The sequence below is a fragment of the Corythoichthys intestinalis genome, chromosome 1, assembly GCF_030265065.1.
Source record: "Corythoichthys intestinalis isolate RoL2023-P3 chromosome 1, ASM3026506v1, whole genome shotgun sequence".
Lineage (NCBI taxonomy): Eukaryota > Metazoa > Chordata > Actinopteri > Syngnathiformes > Syngnathidae > Corythoichthys > Corythoichthys intestinalis.
The window spans coordinates 68164532-68184663 of record NC_080395.1 but is presented as its reverse complement, the minus strand read 5'-3'; the positions used below and the strand labels follow the sequence as shown (position 1 = coordinate 68184663).

The 20132-nt window shown below is 40.6% G+C and overlaps 2 protein-coding genes and 2 non-coding genes across 4 annotated transcripts in view; 1 reads left to right on the top strand and 3 right to left on the bottom strand.

The window, feature by feature from the left end:
- Window positions 1-9743, top strand: part of pole3 (polymerase (DNA directed), epsilon 3 (p17 subunit)) — a 28543-nt gene extending 18800 nt beyond the window's left edge. Inside the window, exon 4 of the mRNA XM_057848719.1 lies at window positions 8792-9743. Within this exon, the coding sequence (XP_057704702.1) occupies window positions 8792-8967 (176 nt within the window). The 3' untranslated portion in view covers window positions 8968-9743. The remainder of the gene's footprint in view (window positions 1-8791) is intronic.
- Window positions 9744-14639: 4896 nt separating this feature from the next.
- Window positions 14640-18866, bottom strand: rpl12 (ribosomal protein L12). The gene is made up of 6 exons (XM_057840556.1): window positions 18699-18866; window positions 16253-16326; window positions 15399-15497; window positions 15202-15283; window positions 15044-15130; window positions 14640-14777 (listed from the first exon to the last, which is right to left on the bottom strand). The coding sequence occupies exons 1-6, from the start codon at window positions 18733-18735 to the stop codon at window positions 14659-14661; spliced, it is 498 nt and encodes a 165-aa protein (XP_057696539.1). The 5' UTR covers window positions 18736-18866; the 3' UTR covers window positions 14640-14658.
- LOC130928368 (small nucleolar RNA SNORA65) lies at window positions 14856-14980 on the bottom strand. Its single transcript, XR_009066668.1, has one exon. It is a non-coding gene; the product is annotated as a small nucleolar RNA SNORA65 (small nucleolar RNA).
- LOC130928364 (small nucleolar RNA SNORA65) lies at window positions 16077-16203 on the bottom strand. Its single transcript, XR_009066666.1, has one exon. It is a non-coding gene; the product is annotated as a small nucleolar RNA SNORA65 (small nucleolar RNA).
- Window positions 18867-20132: the final 1266 nt, after the last annotated feature.

The following is a 20132-nucleotide window of genomic DNA, read 5'->3' as shown; positions in this document are numbered from 1 at the left end:
ATTGGCAATGTTTTATAGCAGGCTAAAGTAGATTGTCTTTTTTTTTCCCCATTAGCTTCAATGTAGCAATGCTAATGTTTACAGTGTTTAATTTAGATGTGTTTCCTTATTTTGTATGTCTGAACTTTAATTCTATGAAGTGTTGATGACCAATAAATATCTGTAAAAAGAACTAGTCTCATATGCCATCAACACGCACATGTACACGCACGCACAAATGTGTGCACGCACAATAAAACGCAGCTGTGAAAATTACCGCTGTCATTTTTATTTACCGTGCGATAAATGGACTCATTGCATATCGCGACAGGCTTAGCAACTTCAATAAAACCTGTCGTTAGTTAGTTAGATGAACTTATGATCTGCTAGCTTGTTGTCTCCTGTCGGCTTCCAAAATTACAATTAGGTGACGGCGCTTTAGGTGTTCATTCACGGCCGACGTGCAGCCAAGCTTGGCATTAAAGAGACAGGACACAACAGTGTACCCTTCTTTGTTTCGTTGAAATAAGTCAATGTTTTGGCCATTCTGGTGCGCTTTTTTGGCTTTGTGCCGCTTTCCCTGCTTGCATACCAAGCGTCCGACATTAAAAAAAAAATCTCCTTTAAAAATGTTCTCCTCTGATCTACACAATTTACGTAGGTCACCCTTTCTGACTTCAAAATGCCGAATTTCACCGAAAGGTGATTTTAATGCCTGGAAAAAAACATCAGCTCAAACAAAAACTTGTCTTATGTTTGTCTTATCAGGGAGCAGCTGGATTAAGCCATGTGAAATGACTTATTTCATATTCACTGTTGCCACTAAAGGGCAGAGTTTATCCATCCAAATCAATAAAACTAAATGCACTTTCAAAACAAACCATTAAAACACCACTTTAATCAAACGAATACTCGAAGCAGTAAAAATTTAATTTCAATCTCTTTTTAAATCGACATAATCGATTAATTGTTGCAGCACTATAGATATACAAGGATATTGTCAAAAGAAACAACAAAAAAGTATGGTTTGCACCACACAACATTTTTAGAGGATCGGAATCGGGTGGAAAAACAAGTGTTTGTAAGATTTTTATTGAATGGCTACATAGCAACAAAATAAGATGAGCAATAATACTGTATGATACAAAAGAACCCCCCAAAATAAGTACAGTTGTGGTCAAAAGTTTACATACACTTGTGAAGAACATAATGTCATGGCTCTCTTGAGTTTCCAGTTATTTCTACAACTCTGATTTTTGATTGGAACAGATACTTCTTTGTCACAAAAAAACATTCATGAAGTTTGGTTCTTTTATGACTTTATTATGGGTTAACAGAAAAAGTGATCAAATCTGCTGGGTCAAAAATATACATACATGGACCTGAAAAAGCGAATCATTGACTTGAACAAGTCAGGAAAGTCACTTGGAGCCATTTCAAAGCAGCTGCAGGTCCCAAGAGCAACAGTGCAAACAATTGTTTGCAAGTATAAAGTGCATGGCACGGTTTTGTCACTGCCACGATCAGGAAGAAAACGCAAGCTATCACCTGCTGCTGAGAGAAAATTGGTCAGGAGGGTGAAGATTCAACCGAGAATCACCAAAAAGCAGATCTGCCAAGAATTAGAAGCTGCTGGAACGCAGGTGTCAGTGTCCACAGTCAAGCGTGTTTTGCATCTCCATGGACTGAGAGGCTGCAGTGCAAGAAGGAAGCCCTTGCTCCAAAAGCAGCACCTTTTTTTTTTTTTTTTTTTTTGAAACTTTGTTTATTGGTCACATAAGTCATGACATAAATAACAAGATGTGAGCATTTTTTCCTTTCCCACCATATCAAAAGAACACAAAAAAAACAACAACAACAAAAAGATAATAAAAGTAAAAAAAAAAAAACCTCAACCCACCCAAAACCCAAGGCACATATCTAAAAAAAAAAACAAAAAAAAAACAAAACTATGATTATTTTCCCGTTTAAAGGGGAAAAAGGCACAGGTCAAGAAAAACTAATATTACCAAAATATTTAGGACAAAGTTCAAACATCCACACAAAGATGACATTCTGCGCTTTTAACATATACCAAAAAAGGGTTCCAGACGTCCTCAAAGGACTCAGCCGATCCACTAAGTGTCAGTCTAATTTTTTCCAATTTGAGAAAATATAACATCTCCTTGAGCCAGTAGGCTTGCGTCGGTGGGACTGAAAACTTCCATCTTAACAAAATTAGCCTCCTAGCCAGCAAGGTTGAAAATGCTATAAAGTCCCCTTTCTGAGAAGGTAGAAAATGTGCTGCTGGAACCACACCGAACAGAGCAGTCAAGGCATTTGGAGCAATATCCATCCCGGTGATCTTTGATAGAACAGCAAAAATATCAGACCAATATGCAGTTAAAGAACAACATAACCAAAACATGTGTACATAATCAGCTGGAGCCTGCTTACATCGATCACAAGTGGAGAAGACCGCATCAAACATTTTGGCTAGCCTAGCTTTGGTATAATGTGCTCTATGTAGGATCCTGCACTGGGTAAAACAGTGTTTAGCACAGATTGAGGATTTGTGCGTCCTACCCAAAATTTCTCTCCAGACCTCTTCAGGTATACTCATCTCCAAACCCGACTCCCATATCGCCCTAAGGGTGTTTAAAGTGGAATCAGAGCTGATTTTGTAAATATTGGAATAGACTGTGGTAATGGCACCCTTTAGCGATGGCAAAGGTTTTAAAAAATTATCTAAAACAGAGGTAGCCGGGAGTATCGGGAAACTTGGCCAAAGTGAGCGAACATAACTGCGGATTTGAAGATATCTGAAAAAATGGCAGTTAGGTAATGAAAACTTTTCAGCCAGCTGTTGAAAGGAAGCAAAGGTTGAGTTCAGATATAAGTCCTTGAATGTTTCAATCCCCAGCCTAGACCACATAGTAAATGTGTTATCCAGTAGAGAAGGGGGGAAAGCATGATTAGGTGAAATTGGAGCCTGAATGGAAGGCGCTTGTAGACCAAAATATGCTCTAAATTGGTTCCAAATTCTGAGACAGGAGAATACAACAAAATTTTGTGAATATGGAGAGGTAGATGATAAAAGCGGTGAAAACAATAGGGATTTCAATGTCACCGGTTTGACGGAGTTGGCTTCAACATCAAGCCACAATGGGGTGCTATCAGTACTCTCATAGCAGAGCCAATACGTCAAATTCTTAATATTAGCTGCCCAATAGTAGTACAAAATATTTGGAAGAGCCATCCCACCTAGTTCTTTGGGTCTTTGGAGTGTCTGATAGCGCAACCTGGGTTTCTTTTTATTCCATATAAAATCCCTAATAAGAGTGTCCACAGATTTGAAAAAGGAAAGAGGAAGAAAAATCGGAATACACTGGAACAAGTAAAGAAATCGAGGGAGAATGTTCATTTTAACCGAATTTATCCGAGCTGGAACAGAGAGATTGAGCAAGGACCATCTTTCGAAGTCTTGTTTGAGCTGTACAAGCAGCGATTTAAAATTCATCTTACGAAGGTTGCTCAATGTGTCTGCCACATAAACTCCAAGATAAGCAAAACCTGATTTAGATACTCTAAATGGCAATGTTTCTAACGGATATACTTTGGCTAGCTGATTTACAGGAAATATTTCACTCTTTCCCAAATTCAGTTTATATCCTGAGATTCTACTAAAATCACTTAAAACAGTGAGTGCTGCAGGAATGGAACGAGATAGATCAGGCAAAAATAACAAAAGATCATCAGCATATAATCCAACTTTCAGCTCCACACCATGTCGCACTATACCACATAGGTCAGGGTGACATTTCAGTGCAGCCGAAAGAGGTTCCATGGCCACCGCAAACAACAATGGGCTCAGAGGACAGCCCTGCCTGGTAGATCGAGATAAGTGAAAATATTCGGAATTTGTATTATTAGTTCTAACTAACGCTTGTGGAGACGAGTACAGAAGCCTAATCCAAGATACAAATTTCGTTCCAAACCCAAATTTCCCCAAACAAAAAAATAAATAATCCCATTCCACTCGGTCAAAGGCCTTCTCAGCATCTAGGGCCAACAAGGCCTCCGACCGGGCTTCAGTTGAGTGGTTATACACAACGTTGAAAACCCTTCTAAGATTGAAAAAAGAGTGTCTATCATGAATAAAACCAGTCTGGTCTTGAGAAATAATCAATGGTAGTACTCGCTCTAAACAAAGAGCCAACAATTTAGACAAAAGTTTAAAATCTACATTCAACAAACTGAGAGGGCGATAAGAGCTGCATTTTAATGGGTCTTTACCCTTCTTGAGAATCAGAGAAATACATGCCTGATTCAGCGTTTGAGGGAGAACGCCCAGCTCAAAGGCCTCTGTAAACACCTCCAACAAATAAGGAGCTAATGGCTTCCAAAACGTTTTATAGAATTCACTCGGAAAACCATCCAAACCCGGGCTTCTGCCGCTCTGTAAGGATTTAACTGCCTTTTCGAGTTCAGGTCCAGTAATAGGGCGTTCTAGCTCCTCTCTCAAGGTTTGATTTAGGAGGGGTAGCGGTATTTTGCTAAAAAATGGTTCTAATTGTTCAGGCTCAAAGGAGTGATCCGACGTATACAGTAATTTGTAAAAGTCTAAAAATGTTCTATTTATTTCTAAGGGATCTGACGTAATGCCTGACTCAGTCTCCACTCGTGAAATCAGCTGGGAGGATGATCTTTGACGTAGCTGGTGAGCCAAAAGCTTACCAGCTTTATCTCCCTGTTCATAAAATTTTGACCTTGAGAGAAGTAAGAGCCTAGTAGTTTATTGAGAAATAATGGACTCGTACTCTGCTTGAAGAGCCATCCGCTCTCTATAAGTCTCAGGCAATTTAGAAACAGCATACTGAGCGTCCAGCGCTGCTATATTCTGAGAAAGTTTGGTCAATTTTGTCGTGATTGTTCTCTTTTGATGTACTTCATATGAAATTATTTCCCCCCTCATAAATGCCTTCATTGATTCCCATAGTACCGCAGCTGAAATACCTGAAGTTCTATTAACATGAAAATAAAAATCTAATCGCTCTGTCATACGGTCAACAAAATTCTTGTCTAATAGGAGTTGGGTATTAAGACGCCAAGGTGGCCGTGTATGTATGAACTTGCGAAAGTATATCTTCATGGAGACTAAGGCATGGTCAGAAAGAATTATTGGGTCATATTTACAGCCAGAAGTAGCAGTAAGTAAACAGTTATCTATTAAAAAGAAATCGATCCGAGTGAAAGTTCGATGCACGTGTGAAAAAAATGAGTATTCCTTTTTATCTGGATTAAAAAAGCGCCACGGATCAGAGACATCAAACTCGTTCATAAAGGCTCCAATTGTTTTGGCTGATTTTGATTGTGGTACTGAGGTCAAAGAGGAGCGATCCAATGAGGGATCTAGCCAGCAATTAAAATCACCGCCAAGAATTAATTTATATTGTGCCAAATCTGGTAACATTGAAAAAATCCGTTTAAAGAAACCCTCATCATCCCAATTTGGGGCATATATGTTTGCAAAGACAACCTTCACATCATAAATATGGCCTAAAACAATAATGAACCTACCGGTAGAGTCCGAAATGGTCTTAATATGAACAAAAGGAATGCTTTTATGTAGGAGTACTGCCACCCCTCTTGCTCTACTGGTAAAGGAGGAGAGAAATATCTGGCCTACCCAGCTTCGTCTTAATCTAAAGGCGTCTGTATTTTTAAGATGAGTCTCCTGCAAATAAGCAACATGAGCATTAAGTTGAGATAAATGATGTAAAATCTTACTTCGTTTAATAGGGTTGTTCAAGCCTTTACAATTCCAGCTCACAAATTTGACATCTCCACCTAGTTGAGCATTGGCCATCGCAAAGAACAAGTAAAATTGGAAAAGAGTACACCTGATAAGGCCAGTAATGGATAAACTTGACCATATGCATACAAAGAGAGATATGTGCCACCCTCCCCATGTTGAACAGCCCAACTCATCCTGGGCTTCAACCCCAATATAACCCATTGAAAAACAACAAAAGTAACAAAACCAAAAACAAAACTCACTCTTAGCAGAAGCATCCCAAAAGGGGAGCATGCTATCTTACCTAATGACATACTAAACTCTGTCATAACTTAACAAAACTACCGTTCCTTTTAACGGCCTGGGGAATGCTAACATGAATTGTCCATCCACATTACAGTGCTAATATTAAACACACAATGCTCGAGAAAAAATTAAAATAAAAAATAGTAGAGCTACACTGTGCTAAGACCATGTAGCATACTATGCGCCGGGTAACACTGCCCCTGGTCATAAAGGAAGTGAACGATGCCGAGGATCCACAGCATTGGAGGGCAACACCGAATAATACATTCATAACAATAATAATAAAATTGAGAAAAAAGACAAAAACAAAACAGAAGTCTGCGCACGTTCCCAACATTAATATAGGGCCCGATAACATCAGGACATGATCGGAGGCAAAAAAAAAACAAAAAACAAAAAAAGGCCGATCATCCTCAGTATTTCAGTGTCAGAGCAACGTACCTTGTAGGAACAGAATCGCAGAAATTACTTATCTCGAGTCTGAGGTCTCTCCACAGTAGCATCCGGATGAGAGGGAGAGAAACAAAAAAAATCCAGCTGGTGAGAGAATCCAGCCTCCTCCAAGATGCTCAAAAAGTCAAAATTGCTCCAAAATAATTCCAGATTAAGGGGCAGCGTCTGGACAGGGTAAAAAAAAAAAAAAGGCGAGGAGAAAAATTTTTAAAAAGTCAAGTTCCCTCTTGATCCTGGGATTTCAAGAGAGTTTTGTTGACGAATTCCAAAGCCTTGTTCGGGTCTTCGAATCGATGAGTTGGACCATTAGGGATTGTAATGTGTAGCGTGGCCGGGTATCGGAGTCCAAATCTCACATTAGCACACGAGTGAAGCTCCCGCTTCACCTTAGCAAATGCAGCCCTCTGTTTTGCTACAGTAGGGGTGAAGTCTTGAAAAATATGGAGCCTCTTCCCATTGTGCAGCAATGGTGATGCTTCTCCCGCCCGTCGCAAAATTGTGCTCTTTTCCTGGAACATGTGGATCCTAATGATCATCGGTTGCGGAGGTTCGCCATCCTTCGGTTTAGCACGCAGCGTGCGGTGTGCCCAGTCAAGCTCGGGTTCGTTCTCGAGGCTTAGCATGTCGCCCAAGAGCTTAGCAACAAACTTAGTAGGGTTGGAACCCTCAGCACCTTCAGCTAAGCCCACAAGTCTAATATTATTTCGTCTTGAACGAGCTTCCAGGTCTTCACATTTCGTGTTTAAGGACACCACCGTTTCGGACAGCTTATCCACCTCAGCCCGTAGGCTAGCCAGCTGAGTTCCGTGCTCGTTAGCCGCACGCTCAAGGCCCGAAATAGTTTCTTTCTGAGCCTCGATCGTCGTAACGACGGGCTTCAGAGCTTGTGCCACTTCTGTTTTAACAGACTCAGAAATTATTGTCTCGAATTTTGTTACAATTTCCGTTCGAAGTTCATCCATCATGCCTTTGATGCTACGTAGCATATCGTCGTTTGCTGCCGGCCGTGGCGGGGATTCGGACGCCGTTCGTTGCTTACCACGGCCACTTTTCGATGGGTCAGTTCTCTGTCGGAGGCTCGCCATTTCCACAACCGCCGATCTCAAAATACACAGCAGCACAGTGTGTGCTAAATTCCAGCAGCGGACAGTTTCACGAGTTTGAATAGTGGCATTAAATATAGCATTCCCACGGAGCGCCTGCGACACACGTCCTACATGGCGCGCCCTCCCAATACCTTCCAAAAGCAGCACCTTGAGGCTCGACTGAAGTTTGCTGCTGATCACATGGACAAAGATAAGACCTTCTGGAGGAATGTTCTGTGGTCAGACAAAACAAAAATCGAGCTGTTTGGCCACAATGCCCAGCAATATGTTTGGAGGAGAAAAGGTGAGGCCTTTAACCCCAAGTACACCATGCCTACCGTTAAGCACGGTGGTGGTAGTATTATGCTGTGGGGCTGTTTTGGTACCAATGGAACTGGTGCTTTACAGAGAGTAAATGGGATAATGAAGAAGGAGGATTACCTTCAAATTCTTCAAGATAACCTAACGTCATCAGCCCGAAGATTGGGTCTTGGGCACAGTTGGGTGTTCCAACAGGACAATGACCCCAAACACACATCGAAACTGGTAATGGAATGGCTAAATCAGGCTAGAATTAAGGTTTCCGAATGGCCTTCCCAAAGTCCTGACTTAAACCCCATTGAGAACTTGTGGACAATGCTGAAGAAACAAGTCCATGTCAGAAAGCCATCAAATTTAACTGAACTGCCCCAATTCTGTCAAGAGGAGTGGTCAAAGATTCAACCAGAAGCTTGTGGATGGCTACCAAAAGCGCCTAATTGAAGTGAAAATGGCCAAGGGACATGTTACCAAATATTAGCGCTGCTGTATGTATATTTTTGACCCAGCAGATTTGATCACTTTTTTCTGTTCACCCATAATAAAGTCATAAAAGAACCAAACTTCATGAACGTTTTTTGTGACAAAGAAGTATCTGTTCCAATCACTCTATCAGAAGAAAAATCAGAGTTGTAGAAATAACTGGAAACTCAAGAGAGCCATGACATTATGTTCTTCACAAGTGTATGTAAACTTTTGACCACAACTGTATGTATTGTAATAAATTGCTATTGGTATTGGATCGGTACTCTGTATCGGCAGATCCTCAAAATCTGGTGAGTTGGACTTGATTTTTTGTTTTATGTATTGTTATTAAGTGTTTTTGTCTGATTGTACACTTCCCAAAACGGTTGCTGTTTCTGTTCCTTAACAGTGTACAAAAAGGACCAAAAGGGAAAGAAAGAAGTGTCTGAACAAAAGCGCAAAGATAAAGAAAAGAAGACAGACTGTGAAATTGAAAGGATCCGGGAGGAGGAAGAGGAGGAGGAGCGCATGGAAGAAGAACCAGAAGCAGAAAACGAAGTTGAAGAAGAGGAGGTGGAAAACTAAGAGCAATTCCCGTTGCCAAAAGCGCTTTTTAAATGATGAAAGGCACTCAGTCGGAGGTTGTCACCAGGAACTTGTTTAATTATAGTTGTTGTTATTTTCTGGGATGCATTCATCCAACACCCAGACGTTCAGAGCTCAACGTACTTCCAAATGTCTTTCCCTCCATGTTGAAAATATACAAGTACAGTATAATCTCATGTTATGCCGATGTATTGCCTTTAAAGCTGTTGGCTGACTTGTGTAGACTTGTTTCATGCTAAATGAACACTGGGCTAACTGTCTCTCAGTAAAGACCATGTCATTAGTTTGGGATAAAATGAAGACTCAAAAATGGCAAATGTAAACATGTTCTTTGATAGCATTGTGATGTGCTGTTTATAATGCTTTCATTATCTCTAAATGTCAGAAAAGGATCTTGTAAGGTTTATGAATTTGAACAATTTCTGAATGGAAGACCATTCAGCAAAACAACCTGAAAGCAGTTATATACTTTTACAAGTCAAGTGTAGACATGAGGTAAATGCTGCAGGAACAGTAAGTTAATTTAGGCCGATACTTAACTGTTGAACAGAGTAGTGTGTTTATTTCCATTTTTCCAATCTTCATTATGCGGTGCTTGGTTACCAATAAAGGAATTCTATGCCTGTTTACATACGGAAATCAAGTGAATTGGGCTGCACTGGTGACCTGTCCTTCGTAGCTAAACACAATTTATACTTTTGTACAATTTTTGTGTGCAAGAAGATTTTCAATAAATGTTTATGAACTTAATCCTTTGGTTCAATGTTTTTTGTCAGACAACCTATTATTGTTTTGTATAGGTCTAATTTTCTTTAATTTGCATGGAAATAAGTTCATGAAATAAAAATGAATACACTGATTACTCGTTACATAACGGCGTTATTTTTTCAGGAACGGGGTAATCTAATTTTTTCCGCCGTTACAGTTACTGACGTTCAAAAGCGGTGCGTTACTTACTCTGAATACATCGAAGAAACTACCAGCCGTAGCGAGTCTACTCTGCTCTTTATTTGTCATCCAAGACTGGGCGCGTTCAGGTTCGAGAATAGCGCACGTGTTTTGTGCTTTTTCTTAGCAAAGATATACCACACAGGACGTGCTGGCACTCTATTTCTTTAATAGCACATATAATTTCAACATTAACACAAATGTACGACACTCGGCAGGCCGTGTCTCTAAGGGCCCAAATACACCAGATGCATGATCGTTGCGGTTCCGGTCCGACTCTGGTTAAAAATAGCGCCGGAGCCAATCCGTTCCCATTATATCCTATTGTTCAACGTATACCGGCCGCGTCAGTGCTCCGGATTGCCTGCGGACTATCTCCAGCGTGCCGCAGCCCGCCGGATGGTAGAGGCTGTTTTCTATTTTTGCCGGACACGCATCCGACAAAATGGGCGGAGCTGGGCCTGGACGTAACAGCCCAGTTGCTTATTCACGGTTTAAACACCAGCAAACATGGACGAGGAACATTTCATCATGGAGGTGGAAAGTCACAAAGTGATATACGATGCAGCAGATCGTTATTTTAAGGACAGCATTAAAAGGGAAGCTGCAAGGTGTCCTATTATTTGTGTTTTCCTGGCAATGATATCAAACACACGACGTGCTGACAACTTGGGAAAAAAAAAAAAAGCAGTGTATCTGAAAGTGGCTCCACTGCAGAAATTCTCGTGTCCGGCGCACACACAATGCCGGTTTGTATACAGAGTCGAGGGGGAAAAGTACGAAAGAAAGAGACACGCACAAGTTTCGACCTGGTGGTCTATTCTTTCCTACATTTTACTTGACTTTTCATAGAAAAACCAACAGTTTGCGCTAGGCACAGGTATCTGCAGTGTTGAGACATCAATTCCAAATACGCAGTTTTTCAGTTTGTGTAGTATATAATTCGCTATCCATTTTATAAATATTAGATTATTTAACAGTTGCTTATAACAGCTCTTAGATGTTATGTGCCATAAATTTTTAAAATGTGCACAAAGATATAAACCCACCGACACAACCAAGGGCATAATAGGCCCCCCCCACACACACACACACGGAGCCCTGATCTCAACATGATGCAGTCAATCTGGAATTTAGAGACAGACATAACTAAAATATCAATATGCAAAGAAAAAATGTGCTCTCTCTCTGCTTCTCTGATGAGTATAGACTCCGTGTGTTTTTCGATGTTTTAAATGGCACATTATAGCGCGCGATCACGCGAGAGCTCACGAGGGAACGGAGTTGGCGGACTGCAGTCGGTATGATTTGCCTGTTTTTGACGTACTGCGTGGCACGCAGTCAACACTGAGCCGGACCGGAACCGGAACGATCATGCAGCTGGTGTATTTGGGCCCTAACTCACTCCCGCATCATGTGAGCATAATAATCTTGGCGCCGTGTGCACTTTAGGGTGCCTCGGATAATTCTGTATCAGAATATTACAGCACGTACTTATGACTCCGGGCTGTTTGTCCCTGCTCATTCAAATAGACAATGCTTTCCAAAGCTTGCCAACGTTTCTGTGTTTGCTACAACTGAATGCTAGCCTCGCTCCCATCCCCCACTGCCAGCAAGAATGCTGCTTCCATCTTGAGGACGGCAGACGCTTTGAGGGTGACGGGAGGAGTAGGGGGACAAGGCTACCTGAATGCACCACCTGGATAGAAGCAATGGAAGTGATTGTGATTGGCTGAGGGTTAGTCATGGTGTCATGGTAAGCCAATCAGAGCTGGTGTTTTCACACACAAACCGGAACAGCGCGTGCGCCAAACACACGCACGCAAAACAGATGCAGACAGATATGATGGCAGAGCATTCAGAGGAAAATTTGTCCTTTACGAGGTGGAGATATAAACACTATTTCAAGTGAAAATACAGTGGTACCTCTACATACAAAGTTAATCCGTTCCAGGACCTTGTTTGTAAGTCGAAATGGTCGTATGTCGAGCAGGATTTTCCCATAGGAATACATTATAATTCCATTAATTCGTTCCACAGCCCAAAAACCTTCACTAAATCCTTAAAAAATACTGCTGGTACTATTACAAATGGCAATTACACATAGCAAAACAAATAAATTATAAATCAAAATCGGAATAATAATAATAATTCCTGTATTAATGTAACGAATCGGGTTCTAATGTGGCGGACGTTTTTTGCTGACCCTGAACGCACCGCGGAGCTGACGTGCCAGAGACAGACCGGTGAGCTTGAGTTTCACTTTCACTTTGAATGCTTTCTTGAGAACACCGTCAATTAAGGCAGTCAGAAGGTGTTTTTGTTTTGAATAAGTTGTGAAATAAATGATAAAAACGTGGCGAAGTTGGCGATTTCTCTGGAGATGTTACCACAATAAGAATTGTCAGCTTAACTTATAAAGACTGATGTATTGTTGAACCATTTCACGGATTCCCACCCTACGCTCATATTTTTCTGTCATTTGCATCTTCATTTAGAAGGTAAGCGTCAACTTTTTCCTTGTTTCACCACCTGTACCAACCTTTTCTGAAACCAGTGTTGATTTGTCACACAAGAAAATCCGCCGTGCATTCGTCTGCGGTGCTGCCATTGTCGTCGTATTTCGAACATGTCGTCGGATGTAGAAACAAATGGCGAGTCAAATTTTACGTCGGATGTCGAAAAGTTCGTGTGTCGAAGCGATCGTATGTAGAGGTACCACTGTACTTGAAGTACAGTACAGGCATGAGGCAAATTTGACACCCAAAGTACTACCGTGTGCTCTCAACTTTAGATGCATACAGGCAGAACTTACTAAAAAATGCCTTAAGACTTACATGTAGTTATATCAAATAAGGGCGGTTTAAATATGCTACGTGACTAATGGGCCAACTGCTTAAAGCTATCACAAAAAAACAATGGTTAAAAGTATGGGAGGGTAAAAGTATTTTTGAGGGACTGAAAAGGTCATAAAAACACTCAGTAAAAACAGAGTACTCGCCGCTTTTAACTGATGTACGCATGCATGCGAACGTTTGCGCAACTGGACTGAGCATTGTGTACAGCGATATTACAAAGCAGCTTTTCTTTTATATTAACGTTTAATACACATGCTTGACGCTTACTTTAATGGGAGCTATTTTTTCACTGGAGATTTGGCTAGCTCTGGCAGTGTTCGACGCAAGTTGCAACAAACGGCATTAACTTTGTTATACAGCAAAATATGAATAGGATTGAAACCGTTACTCACCAAATCCAATATGCTGGCAAATGCATTCATCTGAAAAAAATATTGGGAGTGAGACCTCTCCTCGTCCAGCGAACGTGAATTTGTGCTTAGGGCAAGATCATCTGTCGCATTAAGCGATCTTTGACGCTACCCTTTTTTCCACTTCAAGCTTGTTTCTCACTTAGCGGTTGTGACACTTAAAACCTCGACGAAGTTGCTTTTCCAGCTAAGCATATGCTAACATTCGTCTTTGTAAGTTTTTAATTAGTTTGTATTTTGAATTTGAAAGGAAAATGTGTTTTGTTTTTGGCGAACTTTTTCATGGTGCTAATCAGTTGAAGCCAGGGCCTTGTTGAAGCTACTCACACACACACACAGTGGTGCCACCCCTATAAACTTGTTGGCCACCCCGCTTGCCATTATATCGTTAGATTGTTATAGCATGGTAATCTGTTGATCCCTGTTGGGAAGTACTTTTTATATTTTGTTCATTCAGTAATTATTTTTGTGTCACATTAACATTGTGTTGGGAAATATCCAGTTAAGATATGATTGCCTCTGTACTTTATTTGTATCTGTATTATTTTGTTTTGTTAAATGTACACCTTATGCCTAATATATACATAACACGATAAAACAATTGTGGAACTCAAAATGTTGACTGGACAGTTATGGACTATGCACATTAAATCATTAGTAACATCAAATATTACACAATACACCAAATTATATCAGTAGCCGTGTCCATAAGTCTTTCTGATAGTTTTCCCCGGACCTTTTTACTGCAATAATATAATGAAAACCTGAAATTATGGCTTTTAGTTTTGGTCTGCCACCCCAAGATTTTAAGTGGCCTCATCTGGCCACCCGTGAAAAATTTCTGCAGGCGCCACTGCTCACACATGGAAAAATACTATTGTACGTTTTAAATGTATTCATTTTGTATATTTCAGTTAACACGATTTGAGAGCTCAATAAATTGAAGAAATGTACACCTTGTGCTTTGTTTTTGGGTTCGCTGGAACAGCGTTACTGGCACACAAAGCAACAAACGGGAAGGGGTGAGTGCTGTCGCGCCACTTTTGGCTACATTTTTTACACATGAAAAATAATAGCGAATCATGTACTACAGTGTGACATAATTTTAGTGCTTTTGAAACCGCGACACTGGAAACCGGCACATGCCTACAAGCCCCAAGTGTTATGAAAGGTCATATTTGTTTAAAATTGTTCAGGTTCAATTTTACTGTATTACATAATTTTTTAAAATGTGGCTCTTAAAAGATGTGTTACTCCAAGGGACTTGAATTCAGAGAATTTGTAGTTCCTGTCATCTTAAAAAATACACCTGAATGATGTCCAAAGGTGTCTTTGTGAACATCAGTTTGTGTTTAGTAGTGCCATAATTAACCATGCAGTGAAATCATTCGCGACAAGACAAATGTGAAAGCATGGAAAAAAAAAACCCACATGATTAGATTTCCAACATTTTATTACTCAGATGGGCACTCAATTTTGCCACTGTTGATGTCATCTATGACGTCGTGAGGAGGACGACCATCGATGGTGCAGCCAACAGACTGAGCGGTGCCCAGAATTTCCTTGATAGTTCCTGGCAAACCAAAAAAATTAAGACAATTTTTCATGTCTCCCTTCAGCATTAATCAGGAACTCAATATTATTCCTATAATAGTGTCCCAGACTTTTCGGCACAGAGTTGTTCATTAGTTTGGGCAGCTCTGTTTCCTAAAGATGGGTTAATCTGCGCCTCCACTGGATTATACTCAGTCATTGACAGACAGGCATAGTGGCGGAAGGCTGAACAACACATTAACCAATAGTACATCCGGCCGTAATACACGCATACGTTACTCTTACCAGACAGCTCTCTGGCAATGGAACGAGGACGCATGACACGAGCGACGCCCACGATGTCATCAAAAGTCACACTTCCGCTGTGCTTGACTGGAAAAGATGAAACATTTTATTTTTCTATTCAGTTTCAACTCATAAAAGTTTGAGGAACTGTCACTTACTGTTCTTGACCTTCTTCCTGTCACGAGGGGGCTCCTTCAGAGCTTTGATGATGAGTGCAGAAGCAGAGGGAACCACCTCAATCTACAAAGACATAATCAAGCCCTCAGTTCCACTTGACACTATCCCGCAATTAATAAAAAAAGAGCGCGATTCCCGAGTCTCCTCGCAATCAATGGTCAAGGAATGAGCTTTATACCGCTGCCTGTCTGTTCTGGATAGTCAGCTTCACGGTGATCCTCAGGCCCTTCCAGTCACCGGTGGCCTTGGCAATGTCATCGCCGACTTTCTTGGGAGACTAGAACAACAGAACCAAATGACTAGGCTTGACAAGACCGTATTTGGGCAGTCAAAGGTATTAGGGCTGCAGCTATCGATTGTTTAGGTAATTCTTTCAATCATTTAGTTAATTTGAAAAATCAAGTAATCTGAGTACAAACATTTAATGTGTCGCAGAATTAATATGTAAACTATGCATACTTACGCAAATTTAAATACCATAGCCTCAGTTTTTAAAAAATTAAAGATCTAAGTACATCAACAGAACTATTGGCTAAGTTGCATAACTGAAATGCTATAAAATACTAACTTTTTGTTTTTTAACAAATTGTTTAAACACATAGCCCTCCCACAAATTTCTAAATTACATAAACATTAGCCCAACCAAAAACTTTCAACTTTATGTTGACATTAACAGAGCAGTTGGATTTCCACCACCAGAGGGCAGTATATCCACTCCAATCAATAAACAGAATGCAAACACTTTTAAAACAAACCATTACAACAGCACTAAACGAATCCTAAAAGCAGCAAATTTAGATTCGAAGCTTTTTCCCCCTTAATCGAATTACTCGATTAATCGTTGCGGCACTAAAAGGCTTGTTCCAGACTTTTCGGCACAGGGTTGACCATTCGTTTGGCCAGCTCTGTTTCCTAAAGCCGGGTCTCTCTAAGCCCCCACTGGATTATACTCAGTCACTCAGTCAAACTGGCATAGTGGCGGGAGGCTAGTTGGTTTGTACAGTCTGCAGTTTAAAAAAAAAAAAAACTCACCAGACCCAAGGGCCCAATTTTGGGAGCCAAGGCTGATGTAGCGCCGACCTCTCCTCCTGTGCACCTCATGTACACTGCAAGACAGTCAACATTCAACTATGTCATCAATCTTATTTTTGTGCAAACAGACTTAATATTGACTGTACAGGTCGTCTGTGGTAATTTTTCTTTAAAGGGAAACCATTTATTTTCAAGCAGCCCAAAAAACTATTAAACTGTTATCCATTGAACATATAGTCACAAATAGTTACACGATCAAGTGACTGGCAAAGTAAACATTTGAGGCTTTCATTTCGTTCAGTGTATGATTCGACACTCATCTGCGAAACAGCAACATCTGATGGTAACATGAAATCACTGCAGCCACTTCATAATTTCACAAGGGTGTGCAATTTTGTTTTTGATGAGGGACGCTTTCAGAAAAAAAGCCCCCCACCCCCATCAGACAAATTCTTGTAAAAATTATGTCAATCGTTTGTGCTGTAAAAAGTTTGGATTGTGATTCTGTCGTGCTACCGATATTTACAATTTTTATAGGCCCATGAGATTAACCAGCCCCCCCCCCCATTTTGATTAAAAAGGGTCAGAACTAAAAACATTTTGAAATACCCCTTGATAAATAACACATTTTTAAATTTCATAATGCCTTTTTATGATTTCATAGCGTCGTTTTTCAGGACATTGGAATAAGCGGCATGGAAAATGAATGAATGAATGAAATTTTAAGATAAAAAGCATCATATGATTTTTTTCATGTCTCTTTCCAAAATGGCCTTTCTCATGTCGTTTTCGAGGACAATGAAGCGTGTGCTGGCAATCAACTACGTAAGGCGGAGTCAGTTAAGTGATTGGCTGGATGGATCGCAGAGTCTAGCTAGCTGCACCAGCATTTCGTAGAGTCACTTTCAGGGTCGTGAACCGGTTGGATAGCAATGAATGGATTTTACCCGAGCTTGAGCAAGGATTTCAGCAGTAGTGCGTTTTTGATTAGATGCTTTCTGGAAGTTTACCCAACTGTACATCGTTGCTACCAAATGCTAGCCAGACACCATAGTCCTGCCAATCACTTAACTGACTCCACTTTATGTATTTGATTGACAGCACATGCTACACTGTGCTGGAAGGAACTACATTCTGGGGAAAACGGCCACTGGAGAGAGATGTTATGAGAAGATTTCGATGTGAATCCTGTAAAATCTCTTGCTGAAAAATGATATGAAAGGCAAAATGGACCAGATATGTCCACTCCAATGTCTGTTTGCTGTGGCTTGCTCCGGCCTCGGAATTTGATCCGCCGGACGGTCGCCAGGCAACAGAAATGGTGCCATCCGTTTGTGCTATGGTTTAATTGATATTGAGTAGAGGTGCAACAATTAATTTCTGAGCAAATTAATCAATACCTTTTTTTTTTTTTTTTTAAAATAACCAATTGTTTAGGACCTTTATCTTTAACTTGTCGAAATTCTTCAATATATAACATGACTTTTCAGTTGGAAATATCTTTATACATTTTCGTTAAGTCAAAGGACATTAAGATATAATCTTCGAATTTGGAAAACAATTCACATTTTTGCCAATTTTCGGAGATCTGTCTAAATAGATTCTTAATAAAGCTGCATCAACTAATAGATGACATTGATTAATAAATTAGATGCCAACGAATTTGATGATCGATACAGTTGAAGGAAATAGTCATTCCTTATGTCTTTATTGATACTTACAACATGCCGAAAACTTCAAATTGAAAGAATTGTCATTTATCCGATTATGAAAATAATTTACTTTTAGCCCTACTAATAACGACCCAATGCGTGTCTAACCCAAGTGGCAGGTCTTGTATAAAGCGAAACCTCACGTGACTTATGTTCGAAAATGAGGCTTCAAACGTTCAACTAATTGGCTGCCACTGACCACGCTAGACGTCCAATTAATTTTGATTGGTGGGGAGGGACGTTTTTCGCCCATGCATGCCAGTCTTCGTAGTTTAAATAAAGTATTAAAAAAAATATGCGTTTATTTCCTGGATTTAACTTTTTTTAGTTTATATTATGCATTTACAATGGCATTAATTCATGGCGTTTAAAAAAAAAAAAGCCCCTTGACGCGCAAACAGATCATAATTAGGACAGTGAATGCACCTTTATTAATAACGTCGCTTTACACCTTTGCTTTAGTGACGCTAACGACAAAACGGCTAACACTTAGCCGCTAGCAGTTAGCCCATGTGGTACAGCACGAGTGGGTCTCTGTCGCCAATTAAGTTGGGGAAAAAAAAAAACGAACGCGTTTTAACCACAAAACAGCCTTAAACACAATGTCATCTGTCACAGTTTGAATCCCAATATTACCGTTGAGAATGCGCCACGGGGTGGCCGACGGACTGCGACTCCATTTTGGTTTTCACAAAAGCTTCTGCTTTAAGAACCATTTGACAGCATTAACGTACCAACTTTAATCTCGCCGGGGTCGAATTTGGGAGGCATGTTGGTTTCGAGGTTGTGGTCAGTTCAGCTTGATTGGTGAGGGTGTCGGATGAACCCGGTTCGGGACGACCGATTACTGTTGCACCTTCACCCTGCCTAATGTGCGATAGAAAGAATGAGAAGAGGCGCGTCCGCGCTACATATAAATTCCAAATATCGCGAGAAGTGACGTTTTGCGATGTGGGTGGGCGCATACGGCTCTGGGTGGGAGGAGCAGGCCCTGCAATATTGTTTCGCTAATATGCTTAGCATATACGGAGAAAATCGTTAGAAGCCACGTTTCATTGGGGATTTAATAAATAAATAAAATGAAAAATACGCAGTGGGTCATTTAATCGGTCTTTGTCAGGTGACGTAACGCTGTCAAAAGCCGCAGTGCATTGTGGGTTGAATCGCCATTTTGAGTGTACACTTATTGTAAACAACTGAGCAGTGAGAATCGTCTTTGCTTTCATCATTGTCTTTGATAAATGGGACACTCGTGTTGTTTGAAAGGCTTCCATACTAAATCACACGACAAAAATGGCAGCAAAGTTTACCGCGACGTAAGATTTTTTCGTTTTCCCTCTTGGAAAAGAGGTTATAGACAGCAGGTTGAGGAACTAACGAAGCGGCGTCGGATGGCCTGGGACGCAACGGTGAAACGACTTTCTACACTATATCCCCTTCCGGCGTGTTTGCTCTCGGCATTTTCATAAAGGCAAGTCAGTTTTTTTCAAAGTACTGATACTGAATATGCTGTTTTTTTGCTTTCTAAAGTCGCTATTTTCTCATTGGCTAACCTTAGCTAGCTAGCCTCACTTGTAAACTACAGGCAAAGAGGGAGGGCAGTTGAAATGGGTTAATCTGTACGTGATAAATCAATGTTTAATTTATTCAGTCATCGTTTATAAATACATTATAGAGTGAATGATTTAAAAGATAAAGGTAAACAGCAAAAATGCACAGAAATATTTATCAATGCGCGAGATTTCCTTTTGTGATCTGAGAGATCTGATGGGATGGTAGCATGTCTGATTAAGTGTTTACGAAAGTGAAATGCCATGGAAATATCCAATCTTAACTAGCTTTCTAAATAAAACCTGTGATTGCAGGTGAACCAGTTTATGAAATGATGGCGACTGACCCAGACTGGGCACCATCCCTACATCTGGGACACACATATGTTCCACCGACAAACACTGCACGCTCTGCAAGACGAACGTGAGCAGCTACGGAGAGAGACACTGCAAGCACCAGAGATGGGGGTCCAGCAGGATGCAAACATTGAAGAGCTGCAGACCAAGGAGGGACCATCTGAGCCTGGTGAAATAAACAGTCATCAACAGAATGAGGAAGGGACACCTGACGCTGGAGAAGAAAGTGGTCAGCTACAGACTGAAGAGGGGACACATGAA